This window comes from Volvox carteri (genome assembly GCF_000143455.1).
Source record: "Volvox carteri f. nagariensis unplaced genomic scaffold VOLCAscaffold_27, whole genome shotgun sequence".
Lineage (NCBI taxonomy): Eukaryota > Viridiplantae > Chlorophyta > Chlorophyceae > Chlamydomonadales > Volvocaceae > Volvox > Volvox carteri.
In genome coordinates this window covers 426291-446295 of record NW_003307570.1, presented here as the reverse complement: position 1 = coordinate 446295, position 20005 = coordinate 426291, and the positions used below count along the sequence as shown (strand labels likewise).

The window sequence follows — 20005 nt, the reverse complement described above, 5'->3', positions numbered from 1 at the left end:
TGCTTCTGTCAGCCTCGCAGCGGCATCTGGTGGCTCCTTCCAGCGCCGCCTCGAAAGCGATAAAACCCCCTCCGTAACCTGCAAGATATGATATGACAACCCACCACAGGCACTTCCACAGCCCTTTCCCTTTCCCTTTGCCATCACCACCACCACGACCACCATCGCGAGACAAAAGCAACTGGAGATGCGTCGTCATCGAGACATAGGAGTTGCTGTCCTACCCAACCCCCCTCCAAGGAGTATCGTTGGCAGCCATAAACACAAGTCGGCTTGCGGTAACTTGTGGCAAGCCGCCTCTTCCCCCCTCCTGTGGAATATTGGGCTGGGCTTTCCAAGGCGGGGTTCGACACGAACCATCACCACATCCTAGCTACCTACCGCAGGCGCAATCAGCCGGGGAGTCTTGTATGTATGTAACGTCGTGGGTACGGCCCGAGGGAGAGGAGGCCCCTATGCCATATGCGCCCTGTTCAGGTCCAAAACATTCGATTCGATTGGCAAAACACACACACACACACACACACAGACACACACAGGCAGCAACAAGCACAACGTGACACCAAACAAGCTGTCTTTCAGTCTTCTCCATCGCTTATTACCTCCACCGGTGGCAACTGCTGCTGCTGCTGGTAGTGGTGGCGAGAGAAACCACTATCGGTGCATTGTTTTACCCCTGACCACCACCACCACCACCACCACACGGGTGCCAGCTGCCCCCGGGGAGGTACCCCTCCCCTCCAGCCCCAGAAGGTCATATCAGCCGATTCTCGCTCCGACACCATCGCCCCCATCTACCACCACATCCCATCATCCAAAGCCAAAAACCACAACCAATAAACCAGGAGAGCACACAAAGTAGAGCTGCATGCATGCAAGTGGTGCGTTCATGTGCCGCTGCACGGTGTTGCAGCCCGCCTGCTCCACTCACCACCAAGGCCAGGACACAAAACCACTCCATAAATCAGACCTCTCTCTGGACCGCGTATCTATCGATTTTCAAGCTTATTTATCATCAATGTTATCATATAGCGGTGCACGAGAGCAAAGCCGACCTTTCAGAAGGAACTGGTAGACCCACCCGCAATGGACACAAGCCCCCCACGAAGCCCAGGCGACCCAGATCAGATCAGATCAGATCAGGGAGATGACCAGCAACACGAGAGGGCAACATTTTCACTTCACCAGTGCACCATTTTGTTATAACAACAAAGTAATGCTCCGAAATGGCGAAACCCCAAACAGAACCACACGCACATACTCTTTCTTTGGCTTCACTGGCTCTTGGCCAGGCGCTCCTTCTTTGCCGCCTCCCGCTGCACGTAGCTGCGCAGCTTGGTCATGGGGGACAGCAGCAGCAGCGCCAGTGCGCAGGCGCCCACCAGCGTGGAGAAGTAGGCGTTCCAGCCGTACTCCTTCACGATGATGGACAGAGGGATACCTAAAGCAGCCGCGGCAGCAGCAGGAGGGGGAGAGGAGCGGGAGGAGGGGAAAGGGGGGAGGGAGGGAGGGGGGGAGGGGGCGGAGGGGGAAAGGCGACACAAATGCTGATGAAGGACACATCTTAATAAAAAGAAGGATGATGTAAATCGCGGAAGCACGACAACCACGACAGCCAACAACGAGAAATATGGAGGCTTTACTGCAGGTCTACAGGGCCATATGTACATGTATACCATATACATTATAATGGACATACATACATGCATAACCCTCCCCAACCCACACATACATACTTATACACCTACACATACAGATGCCCTCACCATTCCTAAACACAACCCGAAACACACATGCATAACCAGACACGCACACATGCGACCTGCCTCTTCCCCCCAGATCCATGACCCCGCAGACGCCGTAAGCCCAGAGAGGCAGCCCTCTCCCCCCCTTCCAACCCCTCCCCACCCCCCTCCCCACCCCACCCCACCCCACCCACCCGCATTGGCCGCTCCCAGGTATGCGATCCAGCCCAAGAAGCCCTCAGAGGCCCCCACTGAGTCGGGGCCCACCAGCTCCGCACCGCACAGCCCGATGAGCATCTGGGGGCCGTACAGGAAGAACCCGATCATGAACACGTTGAACCACTGCACTGCTGCAGGGATGGCTGCGGGAAGGGCCTGGAAGGCCAGCAGCGCCGCGGCGATGCCCACCGTGTACCACATGACCACCTGCGGGTGGGGGGTGGAGGGGGGGAAGGACGAACCACGAACGAGTGAATGAGTGCTGGGGGGTGGAGGAGGAGGGAACGGACGTGCGTGTATGCGTGTGTGTGTATGTATGCGTGTGTATGAATTGGGTTGGAGAAGGAGAGGGGAAATGGGTCAGGTGTGGGTTGCAGGTGGGATAGGGGTTGGGGGAATTGGTGCTTTGCGAGCGGGTGTGATGGCGGTGGGGAGGTAGGGAGGTGTGTGGTGAAGGGCTGTGTGAGGCGCTGTACGTGCACTCGTCCAAATGCCCCTTTCCCAGCCCCAACCCCAGTGCTGGTGCTGGTGCTGGTGCGGCTTCACGTCACCCCTCCTCCTCAGCTGATGATGTTGCACTTTGCTATAGCCGCCACAGACCGCCACCACAGACAGCTCCTTCGCTGTATTCCGCCGCAAACAAAGCAACCAGGGTGCGACAGTGACCCCGCAGCGGCCGCGGCTCGGAGTTCCCTCCAGGGGGGGAAGGGGGTGACCCAGGTACACCTGCTCTGCACTGTCTGATCAGTCCCAGACTCCCCCCAAGTCTCACCGCCTCCGGGCCTCTGGGGGCTGTTCCCCATCCCCCGCCTACAGAACTCATACACATACACTTATACATACTACATATATACATACCACATAAGGCATAATACATACATACATACATACATACATACATACATACATACATACATACATACATACATACATACATACAGGCGGCTGGCAGAGGTTAAGGCCTGACTTCTGCTCCCAGTCGACCCAGTCGACCCGGGTTCAAATCCGCCTGCCGGCTCCTCGGGTGTTTGAGGAGTGATGAAATGGGAGGTGGCCCCCCATCTTATGGACGGTGTAGGACGTGATAATATCAACTTGCGAGCTGACCAGGAACTAAGTTGATGCGCCGTTGATCCGCTAGATTTGGTTGGATGCTGGTGGTGAGTTGCCGAACCCAACGAATACATTCTGAAGTCGGATGGGGTGACGGATTAGGGTGCCCCTCTAGCAGGGGAGAGCAGGGACTGCCCCGGGAAAGGGGGCCGCTGGCGAAGTTGACCACCCTGTAACAACATACATACTCCCAGGTGGCTCAGGTTCATAAAACACACACTCACCGTGACTCTCTTGCCCACGTTTCCTCCCTTGCCCGCCGCGTTGCGAATGAGGCCGTCCGAGAGCCGCCCCGCGATTAGGGACCCCACCAGGCCGCCCAGCTCCAAACCCGACACACGCACGGCGGCCTGCGGAGATGTGCGTGTTCACGTGTTGTGTGTATGTACGTATATATGTACGTACATATGTCTAAGGGGGCGCAATCTCATCTCACGCCATGTGTGTATGTGTCGGTGTCGTGTGTAAGGGGTTGCCTTCCTCACCAGCGGCTCATGGCCACGATTCCGTCACACAGACAGACATAACAGACAGACTCGACAGACAGACAGACAGACACGACAGACTCAGCCACCTCCCCCCGACACACACGGACTCGCACCTGGGCGGCGTCCTCAATGCCCTTCTCCTTGATCAGGTAGAACACGAACCACGAGGTGACGCCCTAAGCAGCAGCAGTAGCAGCAGCAGTAGCAGCAGCAGGGAAGGTAAAGAAGAGAGTTACCAGACAACGAGACTATATGTGTGCATTTAGGGGGGGGAAACAGGCGGGGTTGCGCGCCCCGAGCAGCCTCTTTTCCTCCTGCACAGAAACATACAGACATACACAACCATCAGCACAAGTCCTCTCACTCCGTTTGGAACGAATTCGTCAACTTAGCTCGCGGCTCAGATTATTGAACCACCTCGGGCCCCCTCACCCCCCAACCCCTCACCCCCCATCCCCCCCCCTCACCTGTCGGACCACATAAATGAAGAAGTACGTGAGCGCCATACCCCAAATGAAGGGGTTCTTGAGCACCGAGTTCATCAGGGCGCCCCAGATGTCCGCCTTTGGCTTCTCTGCCGCCTTCTTGTCCGCGGACTGCTTCCCCCCATCCGTGGGCTCCACCGGCGGGTAGCCTATGTCCTCCGGCTTGTCCCTGGAGCAGGCGGAGGGGGGAGGGGGGAAAAAGACACTCCGGGTAATCCCCCGCCAAGGTGGGAACTCCCCTGATCTGCGCTGTCTGTCTGTCTGTCTGTCTGTCCGCTCCTGCAGCACTGCCTGATCTAGCAGGCGCCGCACCAGCAACCCTGCACCTCAACCCCTACGACCTCTCCTCAGACCCCACCCTCCCACCTTCCCACCCCCCAACCAACACACAGCCGCCGCCGCCGCCGCCGCCATGCCCCCCCCCTCCAGTCTTCTACACCCCCCCTACAACCCCGGGGGGGCCGCCCTCACCTGCACGCCAGCAGCACAAACAGCCCCACCACCAGGCCAATGATGCCGGGCGCCCACATGCCCCACTTCCACCCCATGGCCTTGGCAAAGCCCCCCGCCACCAGCGGCGCCGCGAAGCCCCCCAGGTTGTGAGCAATGTTCCACATGCCCCAGTACGTGCCCCGCTCCTTGCTGGCGAACCAGGTGGTCAGGATGCGGGCACAGCAGGGGCCACCCACGCCCTGTGTTAGGGGTGGAGGGTGTATGGGGAGGGGCGGGGGGAAACGGGGGTTTGGCCAGGGTGGGAATGGGGTTGAGGGGGGAGGTTGGGTTAGGATGGAAGGATTGCCGCATCAGCACAACGTGAAGCCGCCCGGGGGTTCCAATAGGAGATACACACACACACACACACACACACACACACACACACAAACAGAGGCACATACACGGAGTGGACGTGATGTCATGTATGTCTGACATTCAAGGGAGGAAGGAGGGGATAGCGAGAACATACTTGCAACTCGAAAAAAGGTCCCTCAACCGCAGTCACAGAGGCCTCGCGGGGGCACGGCAATTTTCATAAAGTGGGATCTCCGCCTCCAAAAGGCCTTCTCACTTTCCCGCCTGCCCCATCTTCCCACCGCACGGCCCCTGCCCTCCTGCCCTCCTACCCTCCTGCCCCCCACCTGCAAGGTGCCGTTTAGCGCCCAGAAGAAGCAGAACCAGGCCAGCGAGGTACCGAATCCAAACGCGATGTTGACCGCCGCGGTCGCCATGAGCCCCCCCGCCAGCAGCACCGAGGGGGAGAACTTGGCGCCCAGCACACCACTCACAAACTTGGACATGCCTGCGAGAGCCAGGGGGGAGAGGGCAGGGGAGGGGAGGGAAAGACGAACCACGAACGAGTGAAGCTGCTGCTGGGAGAGGGAGGGAGGGAGGGTGGCGGCAGTGCTTCCCCACAAGGAATAGGCGAACTGGTGGTGGTGGCATAGGCAGGTCTAGGCCGGGGACGGGAGAGACCCCCCTCTATCACCCCCCCCCGTCCTCCTCTTTTGCCATCAGCTCCATAGATCGGTCGGTCAGTCAGCCTCTCAACTCCCTCCCTCCCTCCCTCCCGCCTCCCAGGTGAGTGAGCATTAACTTAGTTGTCCACACACATACACACATACACACTCACTGCCGTCTTACTCGCCTCTCCTCCTTCCGTATCCCGCCTCTCTTCCCGCCCGCCTCCCCTCCTTTCCCCCACCCGCACCCCCCCCTACACACACCCTCTCACCGTAGGCGATGGGGAAGATGGAGGTCATGGCGCCAATTTGAGTGATGTCCATGTGGAGCGTGGGGTCCGCCACCATAACCGGAGCAGTGTACGTCAGGGAGTTACGGGTCAAGTAGTACGACGAATACCTGCAGTACAGTAAAGTACAGGGAGGCAGCCAGCGGCCGCGTTATTAATAATAACACACAAGGCGGGCGATTGCTTGCACCATGCTGCTGCCGCTGCGGGTGCTGCTGCTGCTGCCGCCCAGTGGCCCTACAAGTACACCGACGCTGCAACCGCTTCAGAAGGGCCGGTGAGACCAGCGGGAACATGTTATTGCAAAAGTCCGCTGCGGGGAGACAAGAGGGGGCTCCGACAGAGGAAGAGGGGGCGGCAGCAGCCCACGGACACAACGGATAACAGTGATGGCCATCAGACTTTGCCGGAGGTGGGAGATGGGGAGGGGGGAAAGACGAAAGACGAACCACGTGAACGAGCGAAGCTGCTGCCAAGGAAAGAGTGTACCAGAAGCAGAACTGACCAGTAGGGAAAGGGGGGAACGGAAAAGGGGCAATCATACGCACCCGACAACGATACCCACAAAGACCATCAGGCGACGGCGAATGAAGTCCGGGGAGTACGGCTGACCCTCAGCCGCTGCCTCTGGGCTAGCAGCTGCCGCGGCGGCGGGTACGGGCTCAGCAGCGCTTCCGGCGACCACCTGCATGTGTGTGTTTGGGGGGCCCCCCGGGTGGGGAGAGGAAGAGGATTTGCCTGGACGGAGGGGAGGGGGAAATCACTCCCTGCCAACAGCGCACGTTTTGGCGGTTGGGCTCATTCTATTGCCGACATGTCTCGACTAAACGCAGCCGCTGCCGTACCGTACGAATCCACAAAGAGCTAAAAGATAAGATTCAATACCTATCCCAAAACCCTAGTACCCCTATCAAAACTACACAGGCAGCGCCGGGATCACCCCAGGACTGCCCCAGGGCACGGGGTAGAGTGTTCGTGGTGGCGGTGGTGGTGGTGGCGGTGGCGGTTGCAAGGGCGATGGGACTTGTAAAACCCGCAGTCCACTTCCTCCCTGCACCGGCGCCCCCTCACCGCCACCGCTTACCTGGTCTTTACCCGACGACGCCCCATCTCCCCCCGGGGAGGGGGAGGGGGAAGCAGCTGCCGCGGCGCCACTGGCCCGCAGCCTCATGCCCCGCAGCAGGGCCCCGGCGGGGCCACCGGAGAGGAGGCAAGCTGCGGAGGGGCTCGGGGAGGAGGCTGCTGGCCTGCGGGGAAGGGGTAGATACGGGGACACACACATACACGCACACACACACACGCACACGCGCACGGAGGCGCAGATCAGGGAAGAGAGGGGGAAGCTGCAAATTCCGAAGCGCGCAAAAGCCTTCAGACTTTGAGCTATTAGCCTGCCTAGCAAACCGGGCAAGGGAAGGTTGTTGTGACGAGGACCTGGAGCCCTTGGGGCCCCGGAGGGGAAGAAGCTCGGCCCTGGGGTGTGGCTGGTGAGTATCCAATGATGAGAAGCACGATCCTTGGCTTCCTGGGACCTAATTGAGGGGGAGCCCTTGGCTCTTTTTAAGGATTAAGGTGGGAGAAGGCAGGCGAGCCGCACCTGCTAAGGGGTCCGGTAAGTACCGGGGAGACGCCTGCGCCGCAAAGATGTCGGCGAGTGCCAATCTGAAATTGAGCTTGGCTGGCAAACATCATGGCGCAAGATTGCGGTCGCAGCTCTGCGGGCAGTTGGCAAATTCACTTTGCAAATGCAACAGCCGAAGCCAGGAGACTGTTGTCGAAGGTTCAAGGGAGCTTCTGAGAGCATGATAACCAAAATGTGGCATGCCCTTAGCAGGGCGCAAGGTTACGGACTTGCAGAGACTTAAATGGCACGATAGCAGTTACATAGGACGACAGGTCAGCCAAGGATTCCAAGACCAGATGATCTACCGAGCGCAACAGGTACTCCATCCACACTCCAAACTTACATTTCAAGGGCTTGGCGACAGAAATTACGCCACCACTGCAACGGGATCGCTCCTGCAGAAGGTCCCCCGTCGAACAAATATCCCACAGTTTCAAAATATAGTTCAAGCAGAAGACGTCTTGACACCACGGCAACGAGGTGATGCTTATCGCTGAGGTGTAGTCTGTCGTGTGTCGTAACTGTCAAACCCGATGCCGGATGGCGCACAGCTCAAGGTAAGAACTATATAAAGAATTGTGTTTGCATAGCAGCATGAATACAAAGTATACATTACGTACAAGTATAGATAAGCGAGCTGCACGTATAACTTTGTACGATGTCCTCGGCTTCCGTCAAACAATAATATGCAATTCATAGGGGATCCTTAAGCTTAACATAGATGTTCATTACTGCTCACGTTTCCTCTGACAGGGCTGACGCGGACCCTGTGAATGCGCAAGAGGGCTCTGCGGCTCCTGCTGTTGGGACCCAAGAGCTATTTCTGGGAACATGCGGCGCGGTCCACCTACACGCAGGTAAGCCTCACAATGGCATTTTCGATCAGCCGTTGACCAGACGCTTGGTGTCGTACAGCCCGAACGCAATCCTGGAGGATTTCCGAATTTTCGCAATTCCGTCAAAAAAGCTCTCCTCCCTACAGAGCAATCCAAGCATGCTCGCTGCGTGCACCTCTGGTGCGGCGGGCGAGCTTGCGACCTCCTCTACTGTGGGCATCTATCCCGCCGCGCCGCTATTGTGCCGAGTCCCCGTCGCCACGCCACAACTGGACCCGTCACGTCCCCCCCCTTTTCCACACCAGCGCCAGTCCGCCACCACCTCTCCCGCTACGCCGCCACACGACTCCTCTTTGGAATCATCCCCACTGGCCACTTCCACAATCATCAACCCCACGAAAGCCATTCGGCACTTGAAGCCCTCATCCGCCACGTCATACGACTCCGCTAAAAAATGCCGTACATTCTCCAGCGGCATGGCGCCTCCCAGCTGTTCTCCTGTCCCGGGCGACTCCGCGCCCGTGACCGCCACCACGACCGTCAGCGCACCCGCAGAGGCCCTAGCCGCGCCACGAGCAGCAACAACAGCAGGCTCTGTGGCGGCAAAGTCGGGAGGTCGACACCCCTCCACCGTGAAGCAGTCTCGCAGCACGGGCCACTACCGCGGAGGTGGTGCCTCGCTGGCTGACGAACCCACAGAGCCGCTGCCGCTGCCACAGTCTTCCCAGTGCGCCGTTGCCGTCGGCACGCGAAACCCACATCAGCACCGAGACGTACGCTACGCGGCTACTGCTCCCCCCCCCGACTTGAATCGGTCTTCTTCACGGTGGGGTGCCGGAGCCTGGGGTGTTGTAGGATCGCGCGCGCGAGGGCGTGCACATGGCATAGCAGCAGCGCCTGCGGCGCTTGGCGCTAGTGTGATCACAGAATTCAGTAGTCGTGCACGGCCCCCAGCAGAATTCCGTACACATAGAAGCAGCAGCAGCAGCAGGCCTGCTACCCTGGCGGCTCCGCCAGATCGTGCTTCAGATCAGCGGCTCCGAGACCAGCACCATCAGCACCCTGTAGGCGATATCCTGGCCACAATGCGCCAAGCCGGGCAGTCGCGCAACCTCCAGCTGCGGCGCCGAGCGGCTGCAAGCCTCGTTGCCTGGGTGAACCGCCAATGGCGCGCTCCGGAACCCGCCGATGCCGCCACCACCGTCGCAACCCTGCCGGCCGCTGCGGCCGTGGAGCTCGCCGTTCTGTGCTCCGATCTGTCCCTCACCGATACGGCAGTATGGGACATGCTGCTGCGGAGAGTCGCGGCCGAAGCGGCGGTGCCGGCGGCAGAGGTGGAGGCGGCGGCCACTGCCGGCGTTGTGCTGCACGAACGATTTGTCGTTGCGGAGGGCTCTGGCGCTTATGGGTTGCCACCCACACTGAGAGGGACCCGTGGGTCGGCAGGCCCCGTGGAGCCGCACGACCAGCGGCGTGCGGCCTTGGTGCAGGTCTGGGAGGTGGCTCTTGTGATGCACGCCGCGGCAGCGTGCGGCCATGCCGCTCATCCACTGCTTGTCGAGTTACAACACGCGCTGTCGACATTGACCCGGAGCTCTCTGCGGACACCAACGCTGCGGGGACCATGTAGCAGTAGCAACAGCGGCGATGGTATCGGTAGCAACGGCAGTAGCAGCAGCAGTGCGTCGGGAGGGGATCGGCTGGTGGGAAAAGGGGTAGCGGGATGCGGCGGGGGTGAGGAAGTGATGGTGGCGCAAGGAGGGGCTGCGGGTGTTGGACACAGCCAGCACCTGGACGGCGAGGGGGCCCCACGTCTGGCGGCGCTGCTGTACGCCGCGGGAGAGCTTTCACCGCCGATGACGCTAACACCGCCGCCCGAGCGGCCGACGGGGCACCGGGATATGCGGCACTACGAAAGGCACTCCGCGGTGGAAATGGGCGCCTGGGCTGAGACGGTTTTGGGGGAGCCCGGCGCTGTAGAGGCGGCGCTGCGGGAGCTGCTGGCTGTGGTACGGCAAACTCAGCCGTACGGTGTCGGAGGTGTCCTAGGCCACTCCGCGGTGGGCGCAGCGTCATCGCTCCGTACAATGCTGTTCGGGTGGCGGCGAATGTTGCTGTCGCTACAGGGGGGTAGCATCCAGGGGAAGCCGGCGGCTGTAGCAACCCCATCGGCAATGCCACCAGCGGTGGCCACGTCGGCGGCGACGGCGACGGCAGAAGATGTAGCAGCCGCGGCAGCGGCGCCGCCGATAGCTGGGCTGAGTGAAGAGCTCTTGCAGTACTTGGCTTGCTTTGTACGGTCTCGTACAGACCAGCTACTGCCTGAAGCCCGCGGCGACAACAGCAGAGACAGCGGAAGTAGCAGTAGCAGCGGCGGCGGCGGCAGTGGCGACTCGCGTGCCGTACAGCAGCTTTCAGTAGCATGGTCCTCAGCGCCCGACCTGCACCGCCATGGGAGGCTGAGCAGGGCCGTGTGGGATGCGCTGCCCTTCACGGCGGCCTTGGTGGAGCCGAACGTCCCATGGGTCGGTGCGGCCTGCGCGGTGGAACCCCCTGACCCATGGGTCCCTGGATCCGGCCCATTGTCGGCGGCCGCCGCTGCTGTCCCACCAAACGCAGCTGCTGCGGCTCTGCTGTCCGACATCTGTCGCTTGGCAGCAGCGACATTTTACACGCCTACGGACTACTGGGCCAATGAGCTGGCTGCCAGCCCCGGCAGCTGCTCCACTAATGGCGGCCGGAGCCGCCGGAGGGTCAGCAGTAACAACAGCAACCGGCGCACTAACAGTAGCTACAGCCCCCATGCCAATGACCTGCTACTGCTAGTACGCGCCATGGAGGTCCTACGGGGCCAGAGCGCTACTGCTACCGCTACCGCTATAGCCGCGGCTGGCAGCGGCCGCCAGCTGTTGGCACTGGCGGCTGGGGGGCCCGGCTTGTCACTGCCCAGCACCACCACCGCCACCCTGGAGTCTATTGTCCTGGCGTCCGCCTCCGCCCACTTGCGGCGGGTGACGGGCCAGCTCGCCGCGGAGGGGCGTCAGCCCGGGATCGATGGGAGGTGCGGCGGGGGAAGCGACGAAACAGGAAGCGACGTCCTCGACCTGCCGGTGTCTGCGCGCCTCACGGAGTACTTGGCGCGGCGGAGCCGCATACCGGATTGGCACCTCATCTGGCGGCTGGTACGGCACCAGAACGCCGCCGCCGAGCTGGTTCCGCAGCCGTGGCGCATGCAGCAGGGGGATGACGGCGGAGGGGAAGCCGCTGCCTGGCCCGTGCGCGGCGCGGCGGCGGCGGCGGAGCGGGTGCTGCGCAGCGACGCCGAGGACTTGCAGCGGTGGTGTTGGCCCCGCACAGCCGTACGGTTGGCGGAGGCGCTGGCGGAGTCTACGTGGCTAGGCAGCGCCGAAACCACCGGAGCTGATGCTACAGGCGACTGTGATGCAGCGGCGGCGGCGGGGGCGGCGGCAATAGCAGCGGCGGCGGAGAAGCTGCTCCTGCACGCGGCTCCGGCGGCAGTGACAGGGACGCGTTCCGACGACCTGGCGGCGACGTTGGCATGGCTTCGGAGCGCTGCCGTACTTGAAGGAGGCCGCCGCCGTCACCGTCACAGCCCCCAACGCGGCGGCGGTGATGGCGGTAATGGCGTGCTGCCAGCGGCCATTGCCTCCGTCGCAGCGCATGCAGAATCGCAGCTGCTGCTGCTGCTGCTGAAGCAGGAGCACCACCATCAGCCTGAAGCGCAGCGGTGGCCACGACGGCAACAGGCTGCATCCACTGCTCCTGCTACTTCTGTCGCTGCTGCTACAGCCTCACGTGAATTGTCGTCGGTCTTCGACTTGGACGCGGACACCACCTCCGGAAGCTGCTGCGGCATCGCAAGCAGTAGCAGCAGTAGTGGTGGTGACGGTGTCTCAACCGGTTCTGGGGACCTGGAGCTCCCCGCGCTCCCTGGAGGCAGTCAGGGAGGCGACGCCACCGAGCTGGCGGGGGTGATTGAGGCCGTCGGGAGCCTGCTGGCGGCGGATACGCGGCTGGGGGAGCTGCAGGAGAGCGGCCTGCCCGCATCCCTCATGGTTGCCTGCCTGCAGGTGCTGGCCGCCTCCGCCGCCTCCGCCGCCTCCGCCTCCGCCGCCTCCTCCGCCGCTGTGGAATGGCTCCCGGCAATGGATTTTCCGTGTGTCGGTAGCCCGCCGGGGGGTCCCGGGGGGGCTCTGGGGGCTGGCAGTAATGCTGTCGGTGGAGGTGGCGGAAGCGGAGGCGGCTGCATCAGAGGAGCGGTTTTACGGAACGCGGCGGCGCAGGCGCTCGACTGGTTGGCGACCCGGCGGCGTTATGTGCCGGTGGGTACGACACATACGTCGTTGCTGCCACTGCTGACGGCAGTTACCACATCACCACCACCACCACCACCACCACCACCACGACCACCACTTCGCGAACCGACAGCACCACCACCAGCTACAAATACACATGTGGGTGCTGGTGCCGCCGAGGGTGATAGTGGCGTTGGCGGCAATGGCGGCACAGGACTTTCGGTGTCGGCAGTGAAGAGATTTACTTCAAGGCAGTACGGACAGCAACCGCATCATCATGTGGCGACGGCGCTGCTAGCCGTGTCTCGTCTGATCGCGGATGAAGAGGCGGCGGCCGCGGCGGAGGAGGAGGAAGGGGAAGGGGAAGACGGTGCCGATCCGGAGATGCGGTCGATGCGGCTGCATCAGCTACAGGCCGCGGCGCGGCAGCTGGCGGAGGACTTGCGGCGCGCCCCGTCGGAAAGGTACCGTACCCTGCCGTACATCACTGTGTTGTCTCACTCCCCTTTATCATGAGATGGAGGGGAGTGAGCGCGGATTTCCGCCTGTTTGGCCGCGGATACACTTGCTTGTGTGGTTGGCACTTTGGCTGTGTATGCGCCGGCGGCTTCCAGCTGTGTGTGTTTTGTCTGTTCCGCCCCACCCCGCCAGGTTGCCCCTGCCCCAGCTGGCGGACCTGTGTACGAGCCTCCGGGAGCTGGGACTGATGGACGCACAGCTACTGCTTCACCTCACACAGCAACACAGGGAGCGGCGGCAGCAGCAGGGGAACATGTGGAACAGCCGCCCGTACGCCGCCGCCGCTGCGGCAGCAGGCGGCGCCGGCTGTGCCGCCGTCGCAGCCGCCCAGCTGCTTTCTCTGGCAGCGGCCGTGCTGTGCTCGACGGCGGCGGCGGCGGCGCCGCCAGCAGCCGGGAGTTCCTCGCCGATCTCCGCCAGAGTCAGAGCTGCCGCCGCCGCTGCCGCTGCGTCCGCGCCGCTGACCCGCAGTCAGCTGGCGGATGCGGCCGCCGCGCGGGTGGTCTGGCTGGCGCCAGTGCTGATGAGCCGTCGCGACGGCCTGGAGGCCGTGCCTCCGGAGATGTTGGTCGCGGCCTGTTGTGCCGTACACGACCTTGGCGCAGCCGCAGGCGGCGGCGGCGGCGGTGCCGTACAGTGGTACGGTTCCGCGGACACCTGCTTGGCGGAGCTGGGTTCCGTTGTGACTCGCAGGCTGCTGGAGACGGGCGTGGATGGGTGAGAGGGGGTTGTTGAGGGCTGCTGTGTCGGATTAGGGGTTTAGGGGGGATTAGGGGACCAGTCCCATACGACCATGGAGTACTTGGACCTGAGCTTCCTGAAGGGGGGAAAGTCGTACACTCCCGTAACGGGTACGACTTCCTTGCCTTGCGTTCACGTGCCCTTCAGGTGACGCCCATCTAGCTAGTTTTAGTGTATATGTATGTATGTATGTATGTATGTATGTATGTATGTATGTATGTATGTATGTATGTATGTATGTATGTATGTATGTATGTATGTATGTATGTATGTATGTGTGTATGTGTGTGTGTCGCACATCCTGTGATAGCTTTTTTGCCGTACCGCAGCACGGGGCTTGGCTCCCTCAAACGATTGTCGCTACAGGTGGGGCCCCCCCTCCACTCTTTCCTTGGCAGCAGCTTCTCCCCTTTCCCTCCTCTTCCCTTCCCATTCTCCGCACAACCGCAACAATACACAATACGACGGTAAGGCCTCATGCGCCCCGCCGCTCCCGCCGCTGCCACACCTGGCGCGCCGGCCGGCACTACTGAGGGCTTGGCACGGCCGTTCGCTCCGTACACCCACTCCCCCAACCCCCTGCCATCCTCTCCCTCCCTCAGGCTGCTGCTCCACCAGCTGGCCGCGCTGTCTCGCTGCCTGGCTCAGCTGCCAGCTGCCCGCGGGGCCCCCGGCAACCGCAGCCAGGAGGGGCCCCGCGACCGCACCCGCGACCGCGACCCCGGCCAAGCCATCCAAGCAGGTGCGGTAGGCCCGTCGGCCGCCAAACCCATTCCCGACAACGAGGCGACAAGAGTAGCTACTGCCGCTGCCACTGCCGCCTCATCATCATCATCATCATCATCATCAGCAGCAGCAGCAGAAGCAGCAGTGGTCCAGGGAGGGGAGCGGCAGTCTGGAGGTGGGTGGCTACCTCGTTGGTGGTCGTGGCGGCCGCCGTTGGAACGGCCCGCGCAAGCTGATAGCGGTGAATGCCCAGATCGTCGTGAAGGGCGGGATTCTAGGAGTGGGCTGTCGCGCTTGGTCGGCGGCGGCGGCGATGGCGGCAGCGGCGGCGGCGGCGGCGTCAACACCACTGGCGAGGCAGCGGCAGGGGCAATGCCACAGGGGCTGGCGGCACTCGGGACGGGCGGGCGGGGACTTGATGAATCAAGGAGTGACGTGGAACTGCGGGAACGGGTACAGGAGGCCCTGCTGTGCCGTACGACACGCCGCGGCGACGCGTACGAGGCGCCGACGGATGTTGCGTGCCGCGCGCTGCGCGACCTCGCTGTCGCCGGCACGCTGCGCACGTTGCCGACCCTGGCGGCATCGCTGGTCGATGGCCTTGTGTTCCGTCTGGCGGAAGACGCCGGAGTCGACGACCTCGCCGCTGTGGCGGCGGCGCTGGCGGCGGGCGGCAGTGACCCATGGGTCCTGCACTGCGGCATACGGGGCGTCCTAGACGAGCTCAGCAGCGGCTTGCAGGGCCGGCTGCGGCTACAGCCTGAGGAGGTGACGACGACGCACCTGATGGTAATGGCGGCGGATATGTACGACGTGGCGATGGCGGCAGTCGCCGCGGGCGGCAGCAGCAGCGCTGCTGCTGCCGCCGCCACCCTGGCGGCGGGTAGCGCTGGCGTGCTGCGCGTGCTTAGCCGCGCGCTGGCGGCACGAGCCGAGCAGTTGCTCCCGGATCAGGTCCTGGCTGTCGCTGCCCTGTTTTCGGCACCTCGACTACGCGACACGCATCTGCTACAGCGCCTGACGGAGGCGGCAGCGTCAGCAGCGTCAGCATGCACGGCGCCCTCAGCGGCGGCGGCGGCGGCTTCAGCTGGGCCTCCGGAGCAGCGGACGTATACGGTACGTCTGAAAACCGTCTGGGTTGTGTCTCTGAGGTGGTGTGGTGTGTGGTGAGGTGCAGTGGGGGGCGGTGCGAAGTGAGCAGGGTTCGAATCCCGGTGGATGCCGCGCCATGAACGTTCTGCTATACACACACACAGAGCACACACCTCCAGGTTGTATTTGGCGGTCCCAGGTCCCAGCACTTCTTCCTTGTCGCCGCCCAGTGCACTTCATATTGAGAAGTACTCCATGAGCGCATGTGAGACGGCTGTCGTAGGGTCACTGGTGGTTGTGGCGGCTGTTGCGACGTACTCGCCAATAATGCGCAGGCGGAGCAGCTGCTTAGTCTGGCGCAGAGTATGTATTCTGCGGGGCTCCGAGACCAGCACATGTTCGCTCCATTGGCCCGGGCGCTGAGGGCGAGGGTGGAGCCAAGAAACCCCCGCGACGGCAGCCCGGGCGACAGCTGCACATGTACGGCAGACGTCGGCATGGATGCACGGACGCTTCAGGTTGGGTTGGGGGGGATGGTGCGGGCTATGTGGTGGAGGTTGTGTTTTGACAGGTTGGGGGAAGGGGGGGTGAACATTGCCTTTGGGTCAATATGAGGCGTCAGGATAACATGATGGCGTGACGTGGCATCACGTGACGCGGCACCAAGACAAGAAATGTCAGCCAGCCATTTACGTCAAATTCTCTCTTGAGTGCGTGGTGTGCTTTAGTGATCTGAGTCGCGAAAGGCGATGGTGGCATATGAATCTGTGGGGGAAGGGTATGCAAGTGGTGTGGCCGTGTTGCTGCTGTTGCTACTGCTGCTACTGCTACTGCTACTGCTACTGCTACTGCTACTGCCATTGGTGCACTGGGTGCTCTTCCTCAGGTTTATCGACTCGTCGTGTGGCAGTGCTTCCTATGCAACCCCCCGGGGGAGGGGGATTCTTGTTGTGCGGGATGTGTGGGCCTTACGTTGACCACTTTGACTACAAAGGAATGTTTGCGCCCACACCTTGAGCCTCCCCTCTCTCCCTCGCCAGGTCCGCCCTACATTTCCCGCTCCCTCTCCCCTACATGCCATTCACCCCTTTCCCCCCTTTCCCCCCCCCTTTCTCTCTCACACCTATACACACACGCACACACGCACACACGCGGTTCGCTGCAGTCTGCCGCCTCCCTGCTCAGGGCGTTGAGGCTGAATGCAGATGCCGACGTACTGCAGCAGGTGCGAGGGAGGGGGCAAGTGGGGGGAGGGTTAGGGTGCGAGGGAGGGGGCAGGTGGGGTTGCTAGAGCAGGAGGGGCAGGAGGAGGAGGGGGATGGAGAGGTGTGCGCCATTAGTAAGGGCGAAAACAGCTTCATGACAGCTTCATGGTGTATCCGTGTGTGTTTGTGTGTGTGTGTGTGTCTGCGCCTGTGCGTGGAGGGATTTGTTTGAAGGGATCACCCCATAGCCGCGTAGGACTATCTCCGCTCCCCCACCAGCCCCGCGGTCTTCATGGAGACCTGCCTGCCTGCCTGCCTGCCGTACATTTAATCTGGTCGGCTGGTGACTCACATGCCCGGGTTTTCCAAGCTCCCAGGCGCCTAAAAAAGGCTTTTAATAGGTTACCAACTGGTCGCGTACACCAATCCATGGCATCCGATTCGCCCGCTGGTGATATCCCTTTTGACCGACGTGACCAACCGCCTGTTATCGGTACACTTAGGGTTATCGATACATGGTGTTCTGTCCGGTCTACCACTGAGAATTCCGCCACAGGGAAGGTCTCCCTTTCATTTGTTCTTCTGTCTAGTTGGGTCGCAAGGTGTGTGTATGTGTGTATGTGTGTATGTATGTATGTGTGTATGTGTGTATGTGTGTATGTGTGTATGTATGTATGTGTGTATGTGTGTATGTGTGTATGTGTGTATGTGTGTATGTGTGTATGTATGTGTGTATGTGTGTATGTGTGTATGTGTGTATGTGTGTATGTGTGTATGTGTGTATGTATGTATGTGTGTATGTGTGTATGTGTGTATGTGTGTATGTGTGTATGTATGTGTGTATGTGTGTATGTGTGTATGTGTGTATGTATGTATGTATGTATGTGTGTATGTGTGTATGTGTGTATGTGTGTATGTGTGTATGTGTGTATGTGTGTATGTGTGTGTGCGTGTGTGTGTGCGTGTGTGTATGTGTATGTGTGTGCGTGTATGTATATCCATTTCTCGTTCTAATCTACATCCTCATGTCACTGCGCTCGCCGCAGGCCTTCGTGGCGCAAGTGCGGGGCCGAGATCAGCTGCCGCCGTCCTCCGCTCCGGCCATGCAGCGCTGAATCAAGATTGGAGAAGAATAATGGGAAATCTTTCATAGTTATCATACATGCTCTGCATTACGTCCCTGGAAGGTCCCAGGATCGATCTCGGCAGGGTGCAGGATAAAAACTCCCCTCTCGCAGGTTTTTTTATCAAGGGTAGATGCGTCATGTCACATTTCGGTGGGCGGTGATGGACCCGGCTGACGAGTGGCGCGCGAGTCGACCACCAAGAGTGGGGTGGGGTGGAGTGGAGTGGGGTGGGTTGTTGCCGCCGCTGATCTGGTGGCAGATTCCACTGGATGCGGGTGGTGGCGGGTGCTGAATGAAACCGACTAGGCAGGGTAGTCCGCTTCTTCGAAGCCGAAAAGGGCTCTCGGCCCCAGTGCAGCCAGGAGTTGCCCCGCAGTACTCCGCAGGTAAGGCTGTAAGCGGAGGAACGGCGTCTTGCTTGGACTGAACGCTCAATGTTATGAATAGCTGCGAGGGCTGGGTGCGGCGGCCGGCGGTGTTGGAGTGATGTATGAATCTGGTGTATAAATACTTTCTGAGGCGCCAATGCAAATCCATGGATGGTGCATTGCGTGCCGCCTCCATCTGAATAAGAACGGCTGAGCATCCATACCCCCCTGGTAGTGCGCGAACCCAGTTCCCCATCGCCAGTCGAACTGGAGGATAGGAAATGTAAGATAGGTGTGCGTGAGACGGAGCAAAAGGCAAGGAGGGCAGAACGCAAGGAGGAAAGTGCTGGAGCAGTTGGCATGGATGGGCTCCTGCTGGAGTTGCGGAGTGTGGCGATGAGCTGAGCCATAAGTAGCTACTCCAAGGAAGTCCAAGGAAAGAGCCACGAGAAAACCGCGCGGCCGCACAGCAACCAAAGCAGCATGAGCGGAAGCAGCGTGCACACTGCTTCCGCTCCGCAACCCCTACGGCATAAAAGGCTCGGTAACCGACCGGTTAGTTACAACCAAACCTTGTCGCTTTGGTAGAGTAACCGACATTTCGAGGTAATGACCGTTAGCTCGTTATGTCGGTTACCCTACCGGCCAGGTACCGAAGCGAGACCAGTTACCGACCGCGGCCTCGGCCCCCTGAAAGGCGCTTCACGCCTGGGGGGGCCCCCCAAAGAAGTCACTGACTTCGTACAAGTCGGCGCACATGGGTGATGAGAAGGATGGTAAGGTGAAGGATGAGGGTGCCCCGAAACATAGGTTAAGGTAGGGGGCCTGCCAGGCCGGTGACGCCACACACGGGCGGAGCTGTATGGGCACACTGGCCCCTGTATTGAATTGTTGAATTGTTACAGAGTGGGAGGCTTCTGGGCCATTTGAATACCTGGCCCCTGTATGTATGTATCCCACACAATCATACACACACGCACACACGCTTACAAAGGAGACGCCAAGAAACAAATGGCCGGGGGAGGGGGGAGGGGAGGGGAACCTGGACGCCGGGGACCTTAAGGGGCGGTGATTCGCGCCCATGCAGGATGAAAGAGGAGAGTGAGAGGGGGGAAGATGAAAGAGGAGAGTGAGAGGGGGGAAGATGAAAGACCGACGGCATGTACTACATGGTCTCCAAGTACGACGTGTCCGACGTTCCGCCCCCCCCGCCCCAGCCCCCGGCCGGGAACGGGGCTGCGGCGGGCACAAGCGATGGACGCGTGACCACAGAGGGTGCTGGCGAGGGGAGCGCCGCCTAGAGTGCTATGAGTCGTGAGGCTAAAGACATCAGGGTCTTGCTTTGGAACGTGTGGGGTTTGTCGGTAGCTAAGCTCACCGACCCATCTTTCCTCCGCATTGCCCAGGACCACGATGTGCTAGTATTTACGGAAACACACTGTTCGGCGCAGGCCGGGAAGCCGGCCAAGGCCCTGGCCCTGCCAGGGTTTCAACTGCATGTAGCTGAGCGAGCCTGTAGAGGCGGAGCCGGGCCCCAGACGGGCCGGCTGCACGGGGGTGTGTCTGTTTATATCCGGGACGCGATTGCCCGGGATGTCACTTTGTTGAGGGTTGACACGGATATTGCGGGCTGCGAGTCTATTTGGTGCGTTGG

At 61.1% G+C, this 20005-nt stretch overlaps 2 protein-coding genes across 2 annotated transcripts; one reads left to right on the top strand and one right to left on the bottom strand.

Moving 5' to 3' along the window:
* Positions 1-1274: 1274 nt before the first annotated feature.
* Positions 1275-7486, bottom strand: VOLCADRAFT_92625 (uncharacterized protein; the record flags this gene model as incomplete). Its single annotated transcript, XM_002951968.1, has 11 exons — positions 1275-1441; positions 1940-2171; positions 3302-3427; positions 3679-3705; positions 4033-4219; positions 4522-4742; positions 5187-5347; positions 5780-5907; positions 6346-6482; positions 6882-7044; positions 7395-7486. The coding sequence occupies 11 exons, from the start codon at positions 7484-7486 to the stop codon at positions 1275-1277; spliced, it is 1641 nt and encodes a 546-aa protein (XP_002952014.1).
* Positions 7487-8194: 708 nt separating this feature from the next.
* On the top strand, positions 8195-17971 carry VOLCADRAFT_92624 (uncharacterized protein; the record flags this gene model as incomplete). Its single annotated transcript, XM_002952038.1, has 11 exons — positions 8195-8278; positions 8563-9785; positions 10041-10317; positions 10666-10786; positions 10877-13037; positions 13225-13809; positions 14436-14575; positions 14687-15675; positions 15987-16169; positions 16817-16876; positions 17903-17971. The coding sequence occupies 11 exons, from the start codon at positions 8195-8197 to the stop codon at positions 17969-17971; spliced, it is 5892 nt and encodes a 1963-aa protein (XP_002952084.1).
* Positions 17972-20005: the final 2034 nt, after the last annotated feature.